Source organism: Carcharodon carcharias, chromosome 12 (genome assembly GCF_017639515.1).
Source record: "Carcharodon carcharias isolate sCarCar2 chromosome 12, sCarCar2.pri, whole genome shotgun sequence".
Taxonomy (NCBI): domain Eukaryota; kingdom Metazoa; phylum Chordata; class Chondrichthyes; order Lamniformes; family Lamnidae; genus Carcharodon; species Carcharodon carcharias.
Window position 1 is genome coordinate 76,776,805 of NC_054478.1, and position 16,224 is coordinate 76,793,028.

Consider the following 16,224-nt stretch of genomic DNA (forward strand, 5'->3'; position numbering starts at 1 on the left):
GTAATGCATTGAAAATAGGGTAACAGCATCATACTAGTCTGAAGAAAAATAATTGTCAAGTTGGATTTCTTGCTAAGACTAAAATTGTGCATTTTCTTTCACTGGCTTGACAGCAAAATCTATTTTCCGTGGCTTCACTGTTACAGATTGCGTGTCTTACCAAAGTAAATCGATCATTTTACCTACCAGGTGAAAAGATTCCATCACCATCCCCACTGGGCCAACCAATTATCTCTCGCATTTTCTTCAGTGTGATTTGTTCCATGAGGACAAACACTGGTGCTATTTCATATGTAAACCTGCAGGATAAGTATTACATGTAACTACTCTTTTGAGCCACTGTCTCATTTTTAATCATAATGCTTTTGATGAAAGATTGTATGTCATTTATTTATGACCAATAGATCAAAATTATTTTCAGGTGCAGATATTTAGATGACACTTTCTCTTGGCTGTAAAATATAGGCGTATCTGCCATTTATCCAGTGCAATTCAATTAATTTTATTTTTAAAAAGGTTCAAAGCCATGATATATCACTTGTAAACATGTCATTGTAAATAATATGGAATGCCCGTTATTTGAACTCACAGACAGTCCAGTGAACAGAATAAATATAGACAAGCAGCCAGCAGAGATAATTAAGAATATTGAACAGGATTGCAAAAATCCAAAAGCAATCATTCATGTAAAATTATCCAGGTGATGATCCCCCAAGGGCAGTTTTGTTTCTGTAATCCATAGCAGTCTATAAATGTCAAATGTAATTATAAATGATGATTACCAAATAGCCAAAGAGAGAAAAGCAGTCAGCCTTTAAGTATACCCATTGAAGATGTGAATGGAAAATGCAGCCTATACATTGAGGAGACAATCAGATCACATTTTAGCCTAATTATTTCAAAGAAAGGATCACTGGGTGGCTTAATGTAGAGTAAAATGAACCAACAGTATCTAGAGAATAACAACTTGCACTTATATAGCATCATTAACATAACAAACAATCTTAATTTGCTTCACAGCAGAGGAACAGATGCCAAGCATTGAATAAATAAGGGAGGAGACCAAATGCCTGGTCAGAAAGATGGGTTCCAAGAGGTTTTTAAAGACGTACACAGGAGTACCGATGCTGTAAACATTTAGATAGAGAGTTCCAAGATTCAAATTACTAAAGATTCTAAAGTTAAGGGAGGGTGGGATGCATAAAAAGCCACAGTCAGAGGACTGAGGGAATGAATAAGGACATTGATTTGGAGGAGATTGCTGATGTATAGGAGGGAGAAAATGACAAAAGAACTCAGAAATAACTATGAAGATATTAGTTTCATTGTGTTGGGGACAAGGCACCAAGGGAGATTAGTTAAGAAAAAAGTGAATTTGCCGTAAGATAGGACGTGGAGGGTAGTACTTTTGTAAGTCAGTTTGAGTATAATAGAGCTTATGAGGCTAATGAGAGGACACTGGAAAAATCATCCCCAGAGGTAACAGGAATGTGGATAAAGGTCTTAGTGGTGATAGGGATGAAGTAAGAGTAGTACAACATGCAAAAGTGGAGTGGACAGTTTTGATAATGCACAGGATGTGCTTTGAAATAGGGCATTGAGATTGCAATAAAAACAGAAAATGCTGGAAAAACTCAGCAGGTCTAGCACTTTTTCCAGCATTTTCTGTTTTTGTTTCAGATTTCCAGCATCCACAGTATTTTGCTTTTACTGAGATTGCAATGCTTGGGGCAAGAAAAGGGACCAGTGAAAAGCTGCATTTTAAAAGTACCCAAGAAGTCTTTGGACCCCCAGGACTTACAAAAATTTCAATGGCATGTTGAGAGAGTGAAGCTCCATGGTTATATCAGAACTTATATATACAGAACTCCAATGTCACTGAGGATCAGACTCAAGTCAGTCTGTAATAGACCATCGGTTTAATGCTCGTGGATACCGTTTTTTGGGCGCAGTTTTATTAAGACCCTTTGCTATACTCTGAATTTATTCCATTCTTAGCACGAATAACCTCCAGACATTGGTACTAAATCTGTTTTTCTTCAGTCTGAATTCATGTTAATTTGTCTTAATATCATGGTTTGTCTTGAAATATTGCTGATTTGCATTTCCACAATCTTTCGATTTATTCTACATTACACGAATGTAAGGCTGTCCGTTGCAATAAGGGGCATGGGATTTCTGTCTAAGATCCATATGACTTCCACAGGCCATTTTGGATCTGCCTTGTTCTGGCGGGTTCAATTCGAGACGTTCACATGTGACATCAGGTAACATCAATCCAAGCAAATCTTTGGCAACACATTGCACCTAACATATCGTACACCTTTTAAACATCCCGATTTATCCTCAAGCTTAAAACAACTCACCACTTCTCATTTTATGTTTTCTTTTCTCCCAATCTCCCTTTGTATACAAAGGGATCTGCCTAAGAGCGCGCTCTGGTGTGCAAAGCAAGTAAACCGTCATGGGATCTGGAGGACTGTTCAGGTATCAAGCCATTAAAATAAATGCGCCTCCCCACCTTTCTTCGAAAATCCGAGGTGGGGGGGGGTGTTAATTTCCATTACAACACCTTTTAAAATTTATTTGGAATTCAAATGGGCGTTAATCACGTCGCCGGTAAAATTACTCTTGAGGCAGTCTGTATCCCGACAACATTGTGAGGAGGGCGGGGTGGTTACAACTCGCTCTGATACAGTTCACTCTTCTGGTGAACTGTAAAATCCTTCCCCGAGACATGGGACCTGATGCATTTTCTTTCGTGATCGTCACTGAATGTAATAGGAAAGCGGGATGAAGTGCATGCCCGAACTTACATGTTGGTGTTAGCTGTTGACGTGAGCCATTCTCCAGCCAAACCGATAATGTCAAGGCCAGACGAAAGCTGGTTGAAGAACCGAGGGTGCCCTGCGGGAATTTAAAATGAAACATCAGAGATGCAGAACGAAACCTAATCAGTTAGAGGGTTTCAGCCCATTTTCTATTGGATTTAGATTCGTGCCTGGAACTGATTGTTTCTGGTAACATTCCAGACGTTTAGTTTATACAGAGATGACCTGCAGTGAATAGTCTTATTTCAATTGACTGCAAATTACCCACTATTTCTGGTTCTGGATATCAATTTATGAATGAAAGACCATTGCTCTAAAAAGTCATTCGACGTGAATATAAACCTAGCGCTATGAGTGTGCAAAATGTTGATTTGCCCTCCGAGTTTTCTGAAATGTTAACTTTGGAAGTCAGTTTAGTAAACTTGCTCTACAAAATTCTTGATAGAAATCTGAAACCCGAGCCATGAATTGGCGAATATCGGAGTGCCCCACTTCACCAAAGAAATGAGCTTTAGTTTATCAGTCTGACAGATCACCATACATTCTTTGTGACGCGTCATTCTCTTAGTTCAGGGGTCGGTTTCATTTATTGAACACATTAACCCCTTTTAAATGCTTTCTAAATGGCTCATCAGATCCCATGAAATGGAGTTCTTTTACAAAATGGCAAACGAAAGATAGACTTTTGAAATCTGTAATACAATATTATTCATGAAAAAGTGCATTGAGTGATTTAAAGTATTTCCATGAAGGAGCCACTACATTACATCACCAGAATGTTGTCGGATTAAAACGTGTTTGGGTAGGAATTAAACACCATTGCATTGTTTTAAGCATCTGGAATCAGCAGTTCTGAGTAAGCTCGTGTCCAAACAAGCGGACCGAGAGTCTTGCATCAAGCTTCACAATTTAGTCGGACGGATCGATCCCGGTCTGGAGAAGACGGCTGCTACCTATCGATTTCCAAGAGACTCTACAAGGTAATTAAGTATTGAAAACTCCATATGATAGTCAGAAACCAAGTCATTCGCCATTGCTAGGAAATGTTCACTGCAAATCATTCCCTCGCAAAGCAGTTGTGTCTAACATATTCGTGTTAAATCTCACCTTTAACTAAGAGCATGTTGATGAAATGTTGGCCCGGGCAGGATGATCATTAGTGTTGTTCTGAGTGATAATCACCTTTGGTCAGAAAGAAAACAGTGCGCGCAAAATCCAATTCTGAATCTTCACATTCGCTATTTCCTGTTCTTTTTTTACTGACACAAGTCTTGCGTTTATAGGTCAATGATTCGATGTACAATTAAGTAGATCTGTTTTAAAATTAGATTTTTTTCTAAGATGGCTTTTAATTAAACGCATATTAAGTTCATCAGCTTTTATTTACACCAGTCAATGGGCCGCGACAAGCAGATGGAACTGTGAACCGCGAACCTAAGTAAAATATTTACAAAATTCACAATAAACTATGTTTAACATCAAATATTAGTTCCGAGCGTTATTCCATCTTCTCAAAAATATAAGTACACGTTAAAAACTTGGATAATGAATGTGTGAATACACTGTCAATATGTCAGTCCCTTCCAACTCAGGACTAAACAGTAACTTTTAATTTTCTAATATAGTTCTTGGCAGTATTTATTTTCCAAATGATAAAGAATGCCGGGACTTGATAACACAAATATTGAAATGTGGCCAATCGAGGGAAAGGATATTCGGCTCCTAACAATATATACGAATACATTTGTAGGTTCATCCTTTAGCACAAGTTAAGGTGTAATTACCTAATTCGATCAGTTCGGCTGACACTGGGCTGAGTGGGGCAGTAACAGTCGCAGTATTGCAGTTTTATTGCCTGAGCTAATGTGTAACCCGGACATTACTGTACAATTTACGGGAAAGGCTTCTGCCCTTTGACGTGAATTGCTCGCAGTTTGAAACATACTGACTTGGTTTGTACTATAAAACTGATAAACTGAGGCAATGATCTATTTAGTAGCCAGCCTAGTAAAGATTGGCAAACATATTGCCCTTCTTCCCACCTGTTTATGTGGAAATGCTGGATTAAAGAATACAAAAGGCTTCAATAGGAGATTGTCAAGAAACAATAGCAAAGCAATTGCAACAAGGCAGATCCACAAGGCACAGGGACATACTCCCTTCTGTCACTATTCGTGAATGACAGCACCAAATGTTCGAATATGAGGAACACAAATAACGTGGCGCAGATAGCTCAGTGTAATCCCGATGTATCATGCAAATCGTTATCGATATATCTCTCCCTACATAAACATGCGCGTAATAGCGTGTTCTATATAAGGCACAGCTCCCAGTTTGAAGATAACATTCGACACCTTGGCACTCCACGATTACATTTTTTGTCTGGTAACTACTATTCGATGCTAGACAAATGCTTATTACATTTGTTATTAATCATAATCGTAATGAAGGTGCTGTATCGTTGCTGTAGCCATGGTTGTGTCAGATCAGGAATTCACATTCCTATTAGCTGTAGCACCTCACTGCCAGTGGCCAGCTTGATGTAGTGATCCGTTTTAATTGTTGTATTAATGCTTACAAAATCAACCAGTTGAACATTACAAACGAAATTTGGGCGTAACATACGGGAAACAGATGTAGTTCGACATAGAGAATCTCACAGATTTTTGTGGGGCTTACAGAGAGCGTTTTATAAACCAGTGCCATCGCTGCAGAGTCATGTACAGATCGCTGTCACGTTAGGAGCAGTCAATCGGTTGACTGCGCGGAGTTAATTACAACATAATGAGTTCCGGCGTGGGGAGGATGTAACTGTAAGGAATCATGTCAGCAGAGATATTGGAATGACCAAATCTTTCGCAAACCAAACAACCCGGTGAGAGAGAAGGGCCGGGGTTAAAATACAGCCAGCAACTGAGAGGGGAAATGATCAACTCTCGACTCCTCACTGGGTTCTCAGAGCGGATGGGTGGGATGAGGGGAAACGGTATGAAACGTCTTCTCCATAAGTATAGTTTTTGATTAATTGGCAAATTCGAGGATATATCTCCAATGGGAAATAATTGCCTTTCGGTTTCATCACTACAGTAGACCATGACTAAATGAAAAAGGTTCTGTGCTTGATATAAAATTCGTGCATGCTGTTATCCATGCGCTCTACTGCAGTTTATGGACAGAACTACAATGATTTCTGCTATTAATTATGATTTTAAAATGCTCCCTATTCAGTCGGCGGGAAATAAAGCGTCACATTATATTCGAGTCAGTTTTGGTAATTTCCGCACCTGGACCATCTTTTGATTTGCTAACAAATAGAAGTCAGGCCGTGGTCAATAACCGAAATCAATCACGTCTCGACACACGAGTATGACCCTGCTTCTTAGAACGAGAGCGATCAGTGAATTAGGGTAAACTTCAGGGCCGGATACTTAGTTCATTGTTACTCATGCTATATTCTATCTGTCCCATCCATGTTAAAGCATGATTTCTGATGAATTAAAGAGTTACTGGAGATATAAAAAGTAATCAAACAGCTCTCAAATCACACAAACTGTACATTCATCCATTTGACGACTGTAGGTGGTACATGTGGCATTTCCGGATCTATGTCAGGTTTATCTGGAATCGAATAGACGTCACAACCACATTCGAACAAGTGACAGGTATATTCTCTGTGCCTCCTTCACACAATAGAACCCACTGACACACAGAATACCCATTCAATAGCAACTTCAGCTCATAAAGAATTCGAAATGATCTACACATAAAACTATAATAATAGGTATAAACCACCGTACCCACAAACAAGATATTCCAGTCTGTGAACAAAAAATTGAACATTTTTTGCTGAAATACAAAAGAAAGGACCTTATAACCTTGTGCAGAATGCCAATTTTGGGCGAATTATAAACGTAAAGTTAATCATTGGTTTTAACCTTGAATAAGAAGCTCGGTGAACTTTACCTGTCCTGACGCCATACTTAAGCGTGTCCCTGCAGTCCACCAATATCTGCTCAAGAGATTCAGGATTGTCTGAGAGCTCCAAATTAAAGCCCTCTATTCCCTCCAAGAGCTGGTGTGGGTGATGGAAGTCCAGAACTTTTGTGGACCTGTCGAACGTTTTCTTGATGTAATTGAGGAGAATGTCGACCACTTCCAAAAGGAATTGTGTGGTCTGCTCTTCTCCATTTTTGGCTGGTAACAAGTCTGAAAAGGAATACATTGTAAAAAGCTTATCTCTGTTCCTGTATGATAAAAAACATGAAAGCAACACGTTCTGGTCTTCATTAGTCCAGGAAAACACAGGTTAAACCAAGGAAATTTTGCATACCACACTGGTCATTCAATAACTAAACTGCTGTTCATTCAACTGTCGAAGCACAAATATTCTAAAATGTAACCACACCATCCAGTATTATAGAATAAATGTAATCGATAAACACAAACTTCAAAATAAGCTCTTAAAAAGCATCCTGATAAAAGTACAAGAATTTTGCTATTTTTTTCTGGAAATATAACATGCCAAAAAATCTAGAGATTAATAGAATATATTTAGCATTGTACACGTGCTGCACCAACAATTGAAAAAAATTCCACTGCACATAATTATTATATTTAGAGTTAAACTTTCACTTTTTTAATCATTCATAAATTACCTCTGGCATAGAGATTGGAAAAATCAGTCTCGGTGCGCCTGAATATCGAGTCCCTCTCACTGTTTTCACTGGTGTTTAGATTCTTGGAGGACTGGCGATCCTTCAGTGAACTTACGGTCCTGCTTTTATCCTCGATGCTGTTAGTCCTTTGCAAAAAACCTACATTATTGCAAGAAAGACCAGTCAGAAATGGTCTCTTTCCGCTTCCAAACATATTTTGTGTTGCTTTTGTCTCGCTTACAAGTGACACTAATAGGATATTGTGCAGCAAGTAGGAAGATTTTGCTTATTAGACATCCACTGTGACCCACAACAGACGATTTATAAGGAGTATTTGCCCGTAGGAGGGTGCGGTCACGATGTCGTCAGCACAAACCCGACCATGCAAAAACAAATATTCGTTATTTAGTGCACTGGCAAATTCTTGCTAAATAAACCCGACACACGAGACAGCCAGAAGCAGCCTCTGGAAGAAAGCAGTGCCTGGGTCAAAAAGAGCCTCCGGCCAAAGTTTCCAATTTATCAAAATGAAAGGAGTAGTGATGAATGAAAGCATGCTGCAACATGTCAGCTATCTCCTAATGTAAATCTCCACATCTCCAGGTTCATTTCCAAACTAGTTCATCGCACGGCTAATACTTACATAATCGACATATTTCCATTATAATTAGAGCTAATTCTCCCTAAAATTACCAGTTCATGCCACAGATATCATTTCGGTTCTTCCCCTATTCTAAAAGAAATTAAACTGTACGAGGAAGCCTGGCCTTTGATAATGATGAACATTGCAACAAAAACTGTTTCAAACATGAGTCATGTCAAACATGGGCTAAATGTGACAGACCAGCTCCACGACTTTTTTTGTTCTATTTTAGCCCCTGGGCCCAGTTCTAATCAGAACTCGCTGAAATGGAATGAAATCTACCAAATTGAGACAGCGGAGTGCTGTTCCCATTCAACCCTGCGCTCGTGTTTAGCGGATCAGCCTGAAAATTAACATGTAATATTTTAACCACTGTGCATTTGACCTGTAAGGTCACGATTTAATCAGCAACCTGAAAATGTACTTTTTATGTAAAGCGTTCAGCTCACGAGCTGGGATCATTGTTTCTTCCTCGTCAAAAATGCCCGCCTTTTTATGCTCGTGGAATCTAAAGATGTTACTGGTATATATTGCAAGAAAAGCCTTTGCAACAAGCGCGTATAATTCAAAATGTTCTTTCTCTCCAGCTGCAAGTTTCCCAGACCCAATGATTTATTCTAATGTAAATATCCCTTCGTCAGTTTTCTGTTAAAAAACGGTCATATTATATACAACTCGTCTGCCATTAAAGTGCCAGCCTTTCTGTTGAGAAACATTAGCCTAACACGACATAACTAACCCGACAAGAACCAACACTGCTCTTCATAATTTATCCAAGGCTAGACTGCATTTATGTTGTAATTTGGGGAGTTTGTGCTTGCTGGCGGTGCTATCTCAGAAAACAGCGAGGTGACGAATAGGCTTTTAATAAGTTTTCCATTAATCTGTTCCCTGGAGGGAGGCGGTGCTTGGCCAGATAAGGCTGATGAATTCTGAGAAGTGAGGGACTGCATATCCACGATACCAAAGCGCAGCTTTTTATTCTTGGTCAACAATAAGGTTTTATTTTTGTTCGCAACGATAGTGTATTTCATCAATTCCGTCCTCAAAACAATTATCATTACTGTGGAAGAGCGATTCAATCAGTGAATAGAATATTCCATCATTAGGCGTTTTATGAAAAGCGCTTTCGCCATTAAACAGCATAATGGGGACATCTATTAAAACCTCAGATCTGCTTATTCGATTCCCTTTGTGAAGAACTTGATCTGCGGCTGCAAATTATAAAACCAGCAACTCCTCTCAGCTACTTAATGCTTTAGAACATTAAAAATTGTTTTCCGAACCGAAATCACAGCTGCGGGCAACAAAGTAGCAAAAATCGCCTAAAAGCACTGGGATAAAATAACCCTTGGGTGATCTGGCTCTCTGCATATTCGAGACTGAGAATGGAAAGTTTGGAGGTGGCGAAGATCCGGATTAGTTCCAATCTATTAAAGTCACGGTGCATCTTGCCGCCAGGTGGCGCAGTCTGTCGACACCCGGACAGTCCTTTACTCCCAGGACTGTATTCGCTTCGCAATTACCCTGTAGCTTCAGTAACCCGATTTGTGGCTACATTAATTCTGCTTCAGAGTAAGACTTTCCACTCACAGGTACAGATTTTACATCAGCATACACAGCAAAGCAATACTGCATTTGACGGTAGGAAAGTTTGGCGCCAGTGAAATGAAGCGTCAAGAAGGAGAGGGAAATAGTGGGAAGTAACTATTATTTTTCATGCATCTTCAGACGAAAGCGGTCAACGCTACAAAACCTTTTTTTTTGTAATTAAGGTAACCTGAAGGATTGATTCTTTTTGAAAGTCGATTGTGCGACAAACATTCTTAGGGCCCGGAACAGTGATAAATGGTGATGTTAAAAATCTAGAACTGTTCTGGGAGAGTAGCACCGATAGCCCATGGAGATTACAGCTGTGCACTTGGAGTGTGGTTGCATTGGTCTGCAGTCCAAAGTACAAATGCTTACCCTGGGCTAAGGGGCATGGGTTAGGCAGGATCTTGCTTTAGTTGAGGGGTAAATTGGAGAACAACAGTTTAATCTCGGAACCAGACGCGGAATACAGAGAGATTCCGAATAGCCTGGACAGAGTGAGGCATGCAGAGTACCACAAGAAAAAATGTTCGGGAGAATGGAATGATACAAGCTACAAGGGCAACCGGAGGAAAGGGGAGATGGGGCTAATGTCTGTTCATTTTAACCCATTGGGAGAATTTCCCAGGTAACACACATTGACAATGGAGATCACAGAAAAATTGAAAATTTGTAAGTTGTTATGGAAATAATACGAACCACCCCCCACCCGCCCGGTAATTCAAGCAGCATTATAACTGTTTCCAGTGCATGATCATTGATCTCCCCTTAGTCAGGAAATGGTTACATTTATTGCCTTCGGAATTAATTGTAATAGATGAATTAGGCTGTTTACTGTTCATTTTCAGCTTGTTGAGGTTTGTTAATGATACAAAAAATTCCTTCTCATTGTAAAACTATTGTGATTTGTTACAAATTCACATTTATCGAACTCCGCAATACACTCGGATGATGTTTACGCATTGACAGGAATGTCTAGTCCAATAGTAGTGTTCAGATTGAAAAGTTATCTCTTGGTGGAGACAATTTGGTCCCTCAGACAATGTATTCGCAACTTTATAAACATAATTGTTATGAATACTGTTACTTTCTGTGAAAAATAATAATTTAGGAATGCATTAAATTGGTAATTTGGAATTAACTCGCAGCTGAAGTGATGTAAGAAATTGTAAGTTTTAACTCTGGGAAGTAGAATTTATTCTGGATCGGAATGCAAATTCTATTGCATTCGGAGAACTTATTCTAAACTCTACTAAGGTTTTATTTTGTTTTCCAGTACTTCATGTAGCGCAATTTTTGAGGTCTTTTTTAACCTTTAGCTAACCGCACGGCACCAGCTGCACAATAGTCTCGAAAACAACCCCATTCCTCCAGTTGCATGTGTTAAACTTGGTCATTCCACAAGGAGGAGCCCAAGATTGACCGAAGTGACTTCTTTAAAAACGAGTTATGAAGGGAATTCACAATCATTAATTCACGTCCTTGCCCTCCACAGCACCGCGGTTAGACTGCGAATGCATTACAGATGTTAAAAAAGGAAACGTGAAATATATAATTTGACAGGCATTGTAATTTATATATTTATGGTGTTCTACCCAATTGTTTTATAAACCTGTTCAAAATAAGAGAGAAAGTTTTAATCAAATGTATTTTCCGCTTTTGTGATTGTGAATTATGAGAATTAAAAAAAGATGTAAATAAAACATTAAAGCAGAACACAAACAAATTTGGAAAATTGCATCCAACCGAAATACGATTTATGTTTTTCCTTTCTTCTTGCTGAGCTGGAAATAGCAAAATATTTCCATCTGCTTTTAAAGGTACAAACAGGATGAAGAAAAATATGTGGGAAATATCGCTCAGACCATTTAGTGTGAAGTAATAACCCACCCATCACTTAAAACGGTAGATTTTTTTTTACCATATTTACTTTTGGACACCAAGGTAAATGTGGGAAAAAGACATAAGTGCAGTCATAGGTATTTGCTTCACAAAATTATCAATATGAGGTGACTGGCGCACATATTCACCTTGGTCTTATTTTGGAGCTGTTTTGCTCATCTTTGTCTTGTTAAGGGCATTTCATAGTTTCACTGAAATGACCGTTGTACATGGCCCCGTCCTTTATTGACAAATCCACTAAACTGGCTGAAGTTTTGCACCATCAATTCGCATACTTGACCTGGGAGTTGGTAACCTAAACTGACGTTTGGGTGCAGCACCTAGGGAGTGCTACATTGCCACAGATGTTTTCTTTGGGAATGAGACATTAAAAGGGGTCCAAATTGTCTCTTCAGGTGGACCCAGAAGATCCCAAACCCAATTCAATGAGGATCAGGGAATTCCTCTGGCAATCTACCCCAAACAGCATCACCAAATCAGATGACTTGTTTTTAACCTTATTACTGTTGGGCTGTGCAGGGACATTGCTGTCATTGTTTGTAAATCGACAGTGACGACATTTACCGTTAACAGTGACTACAGAGTAACCTATCGGCTGCAATGCATTTTGGGACGTCCAGGACATGATAGGCGCTATATGAATGATTGTATCGGTCAATCCTATAAAGAAGTATATTTTTTCCAAACGTATTTGCTCAAAACGTTATCTTTTCAGTTCTAATTTGGCAGATAAACAACGGCGTTGCTCAATAAATCGGGCTTGATGTCAACCAATTCTCATAAATGCACACTCTTCTGTGTTCAGTGACTTCGTTACGTTATACCTTTGTGATGTTGCAAATTGGATTAAAGTTAGGATTAGCAGCTACTAAACTGAATCTGCTGTAGCACATCTTAAAATGATTCCAGGGCAGAATCACTAGGAATGCCATTGATATTAAAGAGGAAACATAAGAGAAACATTGTTGCTGCAATCTACAGTAGCGATTTTGTACTGTTTCATAAAACATTGGAGATGCCTCAAAGGCGACCAATTGGACGATGCGCTGTTGGACGGAATTAGGGTGTCCAGCCTGTGTGTCGGCTTGTTGTAGTATATCAACGTTTCTCAAAGGCCCCTTAAAAAAATCTGTACTTACTCGTGTCAAATAAAGAAAAACATACCGCAGATCTTCAGACCAAGTTTTCTTGTACAGCCGTGAGCAACTCCGCACCAAGAGTCATAGGCTGAAACAGAGACAATGAAAAGACCGTGAATATACAAAGCCAGATTGTATTGTTGTGAAACAAAAACAGAATTACCTGGAAAAACTCAGCAGGTCTGGCAGCGTCGGCGGAGAAGAAGAGTTGACGTTTCGAGTCCTCATGACCATGAGTTTTTCCAGGTAATTCTGTTTTTGTTTTGGATTTCCAGCATCCGCAGTTTTTTGTTTTTATCATTGTATTGTTGTGAAAGTCTCTAACCATAACCATTTGGGCAATTCTTACTGCACTAAGCTCCCGGTTACATGACTACATGCTAAAATAATAAAACGCGCTAAAGAAACTTGTTAAAGAAAGGTTTGTATTTGTATAGTGACTTCTCACATTCTCCGAAATGTCTCGAAGCGGCTCCCATTACATTAAATGTCTTCTTGAGATGCAGTAATCATTATTATGCAGACAATCTAACAACGGCCACCCAAAATGAATGAAACTCGAAAAATCTGCACGAAGCAGTCTGAGATCCTTATTCCATGTCATGAATTAATCGGCACACACGGATAATTGATGACTAGTTTTAGCATTTAACGCCGTGAAAGCATTTCACAGAATTTTGTTCTTCTCATACTTTTGTTGTTTCCTGAAATTCCAAATAGAAACATCAGTTCGTCCGAGGATTGAATAGCTGCTAAATGTTGGCACACTTCCGGGAAATGGAAAGCTTAAAACAAACTGGCGTGAAATGGGGTCAGAAGAGTAGCCCAGGAATTAATTAGCTGAAAAATGGTATTTGACTAGCTCGGATCTGCATGACTAGAGGTCAACCAGCGAGAATATTACACTGTTTTGCACGAGTTTTAACATCCCACATAATTTTTTTTTTGCAAATCTCCACCTAATTTGATACATTATTCTATAATTTTATCCCTTTTCGCATATTAATGATTCATGCAGCTGTTTACTTCGTAATCTGGCCGAGTAATTAATACGCCTATTATGCTGCTGGGCAGTCCCTGTACAGTGAATTACAGGGATTGGTGTGTACATTATACACCCCAGGCTGAAATGTATGAAATGAGGACATTTACAAGCATTAGACTTTACATACAATGCCTTCCACGTAGTCTGTCGACAGTGTGCACATAGTAATATAGTTTAAATTAATTAATAATTACGAACGTGCAGTATATATTTTGCTTCATCTTAACAGTTGAATGAAACGGTAATTTGGACCTCTCTCCCTAGTCTGACAGATCCATAGCCCGGGTTTATGAGGCGTGTAAACACTAATGGTATCACAAAGCCAGCACAGTGGCCACGCAACAAAGAGAGAATAAAAAATAGTCTTAAGCAACGGTAAAATACGAAAGTAAAAGTGATATATTAAACAAGTGATATCTGGTTAAAGTTAACACATATGCCCAACTTCCTGTAGATTGGAATGGGAAGATTATTATATATTTAATATAGTGGGAGATATATTTAGTTAACATTAACGCAATAAGAATGCTAATTACAAATTTCAGCAATTCCATCCATACACGTTGCAAATGTATCGTCGATAGAAGGTGACCCCATTTATCTACATTAAAAAGTAATTAAGACGCAGGTTTCAGATCTGTGGGTTCGTTTCGGAAAATATTTTTCTCTGATATTCTAGGTAGTGCGCAGGTTGATGTTTCCTGTTTCCCCGTGATTGTCTCTTTCTAAGTGTAGGTATGGCAGATGAACACCATTTCTCTGCTTTGCTCTGTTCTTTTGATGATTTTTGTGACTCTGACAACCCGGGTAAAGCCTCTCCATGACACTAGTGCGAAAAATGCACTGACATACAAATGCGCCTCAGGTCAGTGTCTGGGAGATAAAGCATGCCATGAGCTAATGATATAGGGTTAGGACAAGCAAGAAACACGATTACAGGCGAAAGGACAAAAATACGCGCTGTACATTTACATTTACCGACTCTTAAATTCGCTACACCAGAACGAGCCTTTATTAACCCACTTACTGTCCTATTAATGGAAAATACGTTTAGATCTCTTTACATCGCACTTGCAATTTTAGATCTCGTTTTAAGAAGTAGAATTAAATTGAGCTAAATTATAATTTGTGTGTCGGAATGGTTGCCACACAATATTCCTCCTGAGGAAGCGTGTGAATTATATGAATTATATCTGGACAACTTCCTTATTGGGTAGTTTTAATGTATGTACATATTAACATGTACATGTGTGTAATAAAACATGAAGATATTGAAGTAAGGCGGGGAAGAATCAATTTGGCAATTGTAAGTTTCGAAATGGACTGTCAAAAATAAGAAAAAAACAATTCTAGGTTAGTCCAACGTTTCCTGGCAGATGGAAATAAAAATGACGCCTGGTAGCATCTGAAGTCCTTCAGAGCAGAGATATTACACGTGTAATGATCGCAATGGTCGTACTTATTTATGCCAAGTTTTTCTTTGTCAGTGTCGATTATGTCATCCACTAGATTTTTTTACCTGATGTCAAAATTGCTGAGGCAATAGTAGTAAACTGATTAGATCTATCAGCGCCATTCTCATCCTTGCCAGTTCAATAGCTCTCTTTCCCTCACTCTGTGCCGTCGCAGCTATTAGCGAGTTCATAAGAGCTACAATTAGCTGCATCAGCCGCCTTCGCTTTCTCCTATAATTACACTTTCACTCAGACTCTGCACTAAAAGGTTTGTTGCGATAATGAGCGAAGTGCATTTTCATAAATCGCCTTGAAATTACTGCTTAAAAGGCTTATTTTACATACAGCTGTATACTTATTTCCACGGGCTGTGAAAAAGAATTGCAGCCTCCAGGTGTAAGTAAAGAACAAATACGAGTGAATCAACTATCAGCACTTTTATAAGCATGGCGCATTAAGCATTCCATTGTGATAAATCCTAACTAGGTGACAGCATTGGTAATGTTCATGTCGCTTAGTGATAGTTAAAGTGTACTTTTATTAATTCAAATTTTTCCTGGGAAACGTTCAGGTTTTGGTATGTCTTACATCGCACTTTCTGTTTACAGAATAACCGTTAGGTCCTTCGCCAATCTTCTTGTGCTGGTAAAAAGAATAGGTAGCAATCGCTTACTTGTGCTTCTGTCCCCGGGCCGTAAATTTGTTGAGTTGGAGTCTTGACTCGCACTAGAAGATGAAGGAGCAGAAGATGCCATCGGTTCTGACAGACGTGAAGTCCTTGGTTAAATGGGGCTGACGTCTTAGAATCCTTTCTTTTCAACGTAAAGACACAAAGACACGGGTTTCTGGAAGGAAAATAATAACAAGACAGCTTTGTTAGCTTTTGGAAGCCCGTGTGTGTCTGTGTACGCGCGCGTGAGGGAGAGATAGAGAGCGATTGGCTTTGAACCCAGTCTTGCCCT

The 16,224-nt window shown here is 39.1% G+C and overlaps 1 protein-coding gene across 1 annotated transcript in view; it reads right to left on the reverse strand.

Moving 5' to 3' along the window:
* Positions 1-16,017, reverse strand: part of LOC121285191 (glutamate decarboxylase 1) — a 67,883-nt gene extending 51,866 nt beyond the window's left edge. The window contains exons 1-6 of the mRNA XM_041201455.1: positions 15,936-16,017; positions 12,789-12,851; positions 7,487-7,645; positions 6,795-7,037; positions 2,817-2,907; positions 187-299 (exon numbers count right to left, since the gene is read on the reverse strand). Coding sequence (XP_041057389.1) covers positions 187-299; positions 2,817-2,907; positions 6,795-7,037; positions 7,487-7,645; positions 12,789-12,851; positions 15,936-16,017 — 751 coding nt within the window. The remainder of the gene's footprint in view (positions 1-186; positions 300-2,816; positions 2,908-6,794; positions 7,038-7,486; positions 7,646-12,788; positions 12,852-15,935) is intronic.
* Between the last annotated feature and the right edge of the window lie 207 nt (positions 16,018-16,224).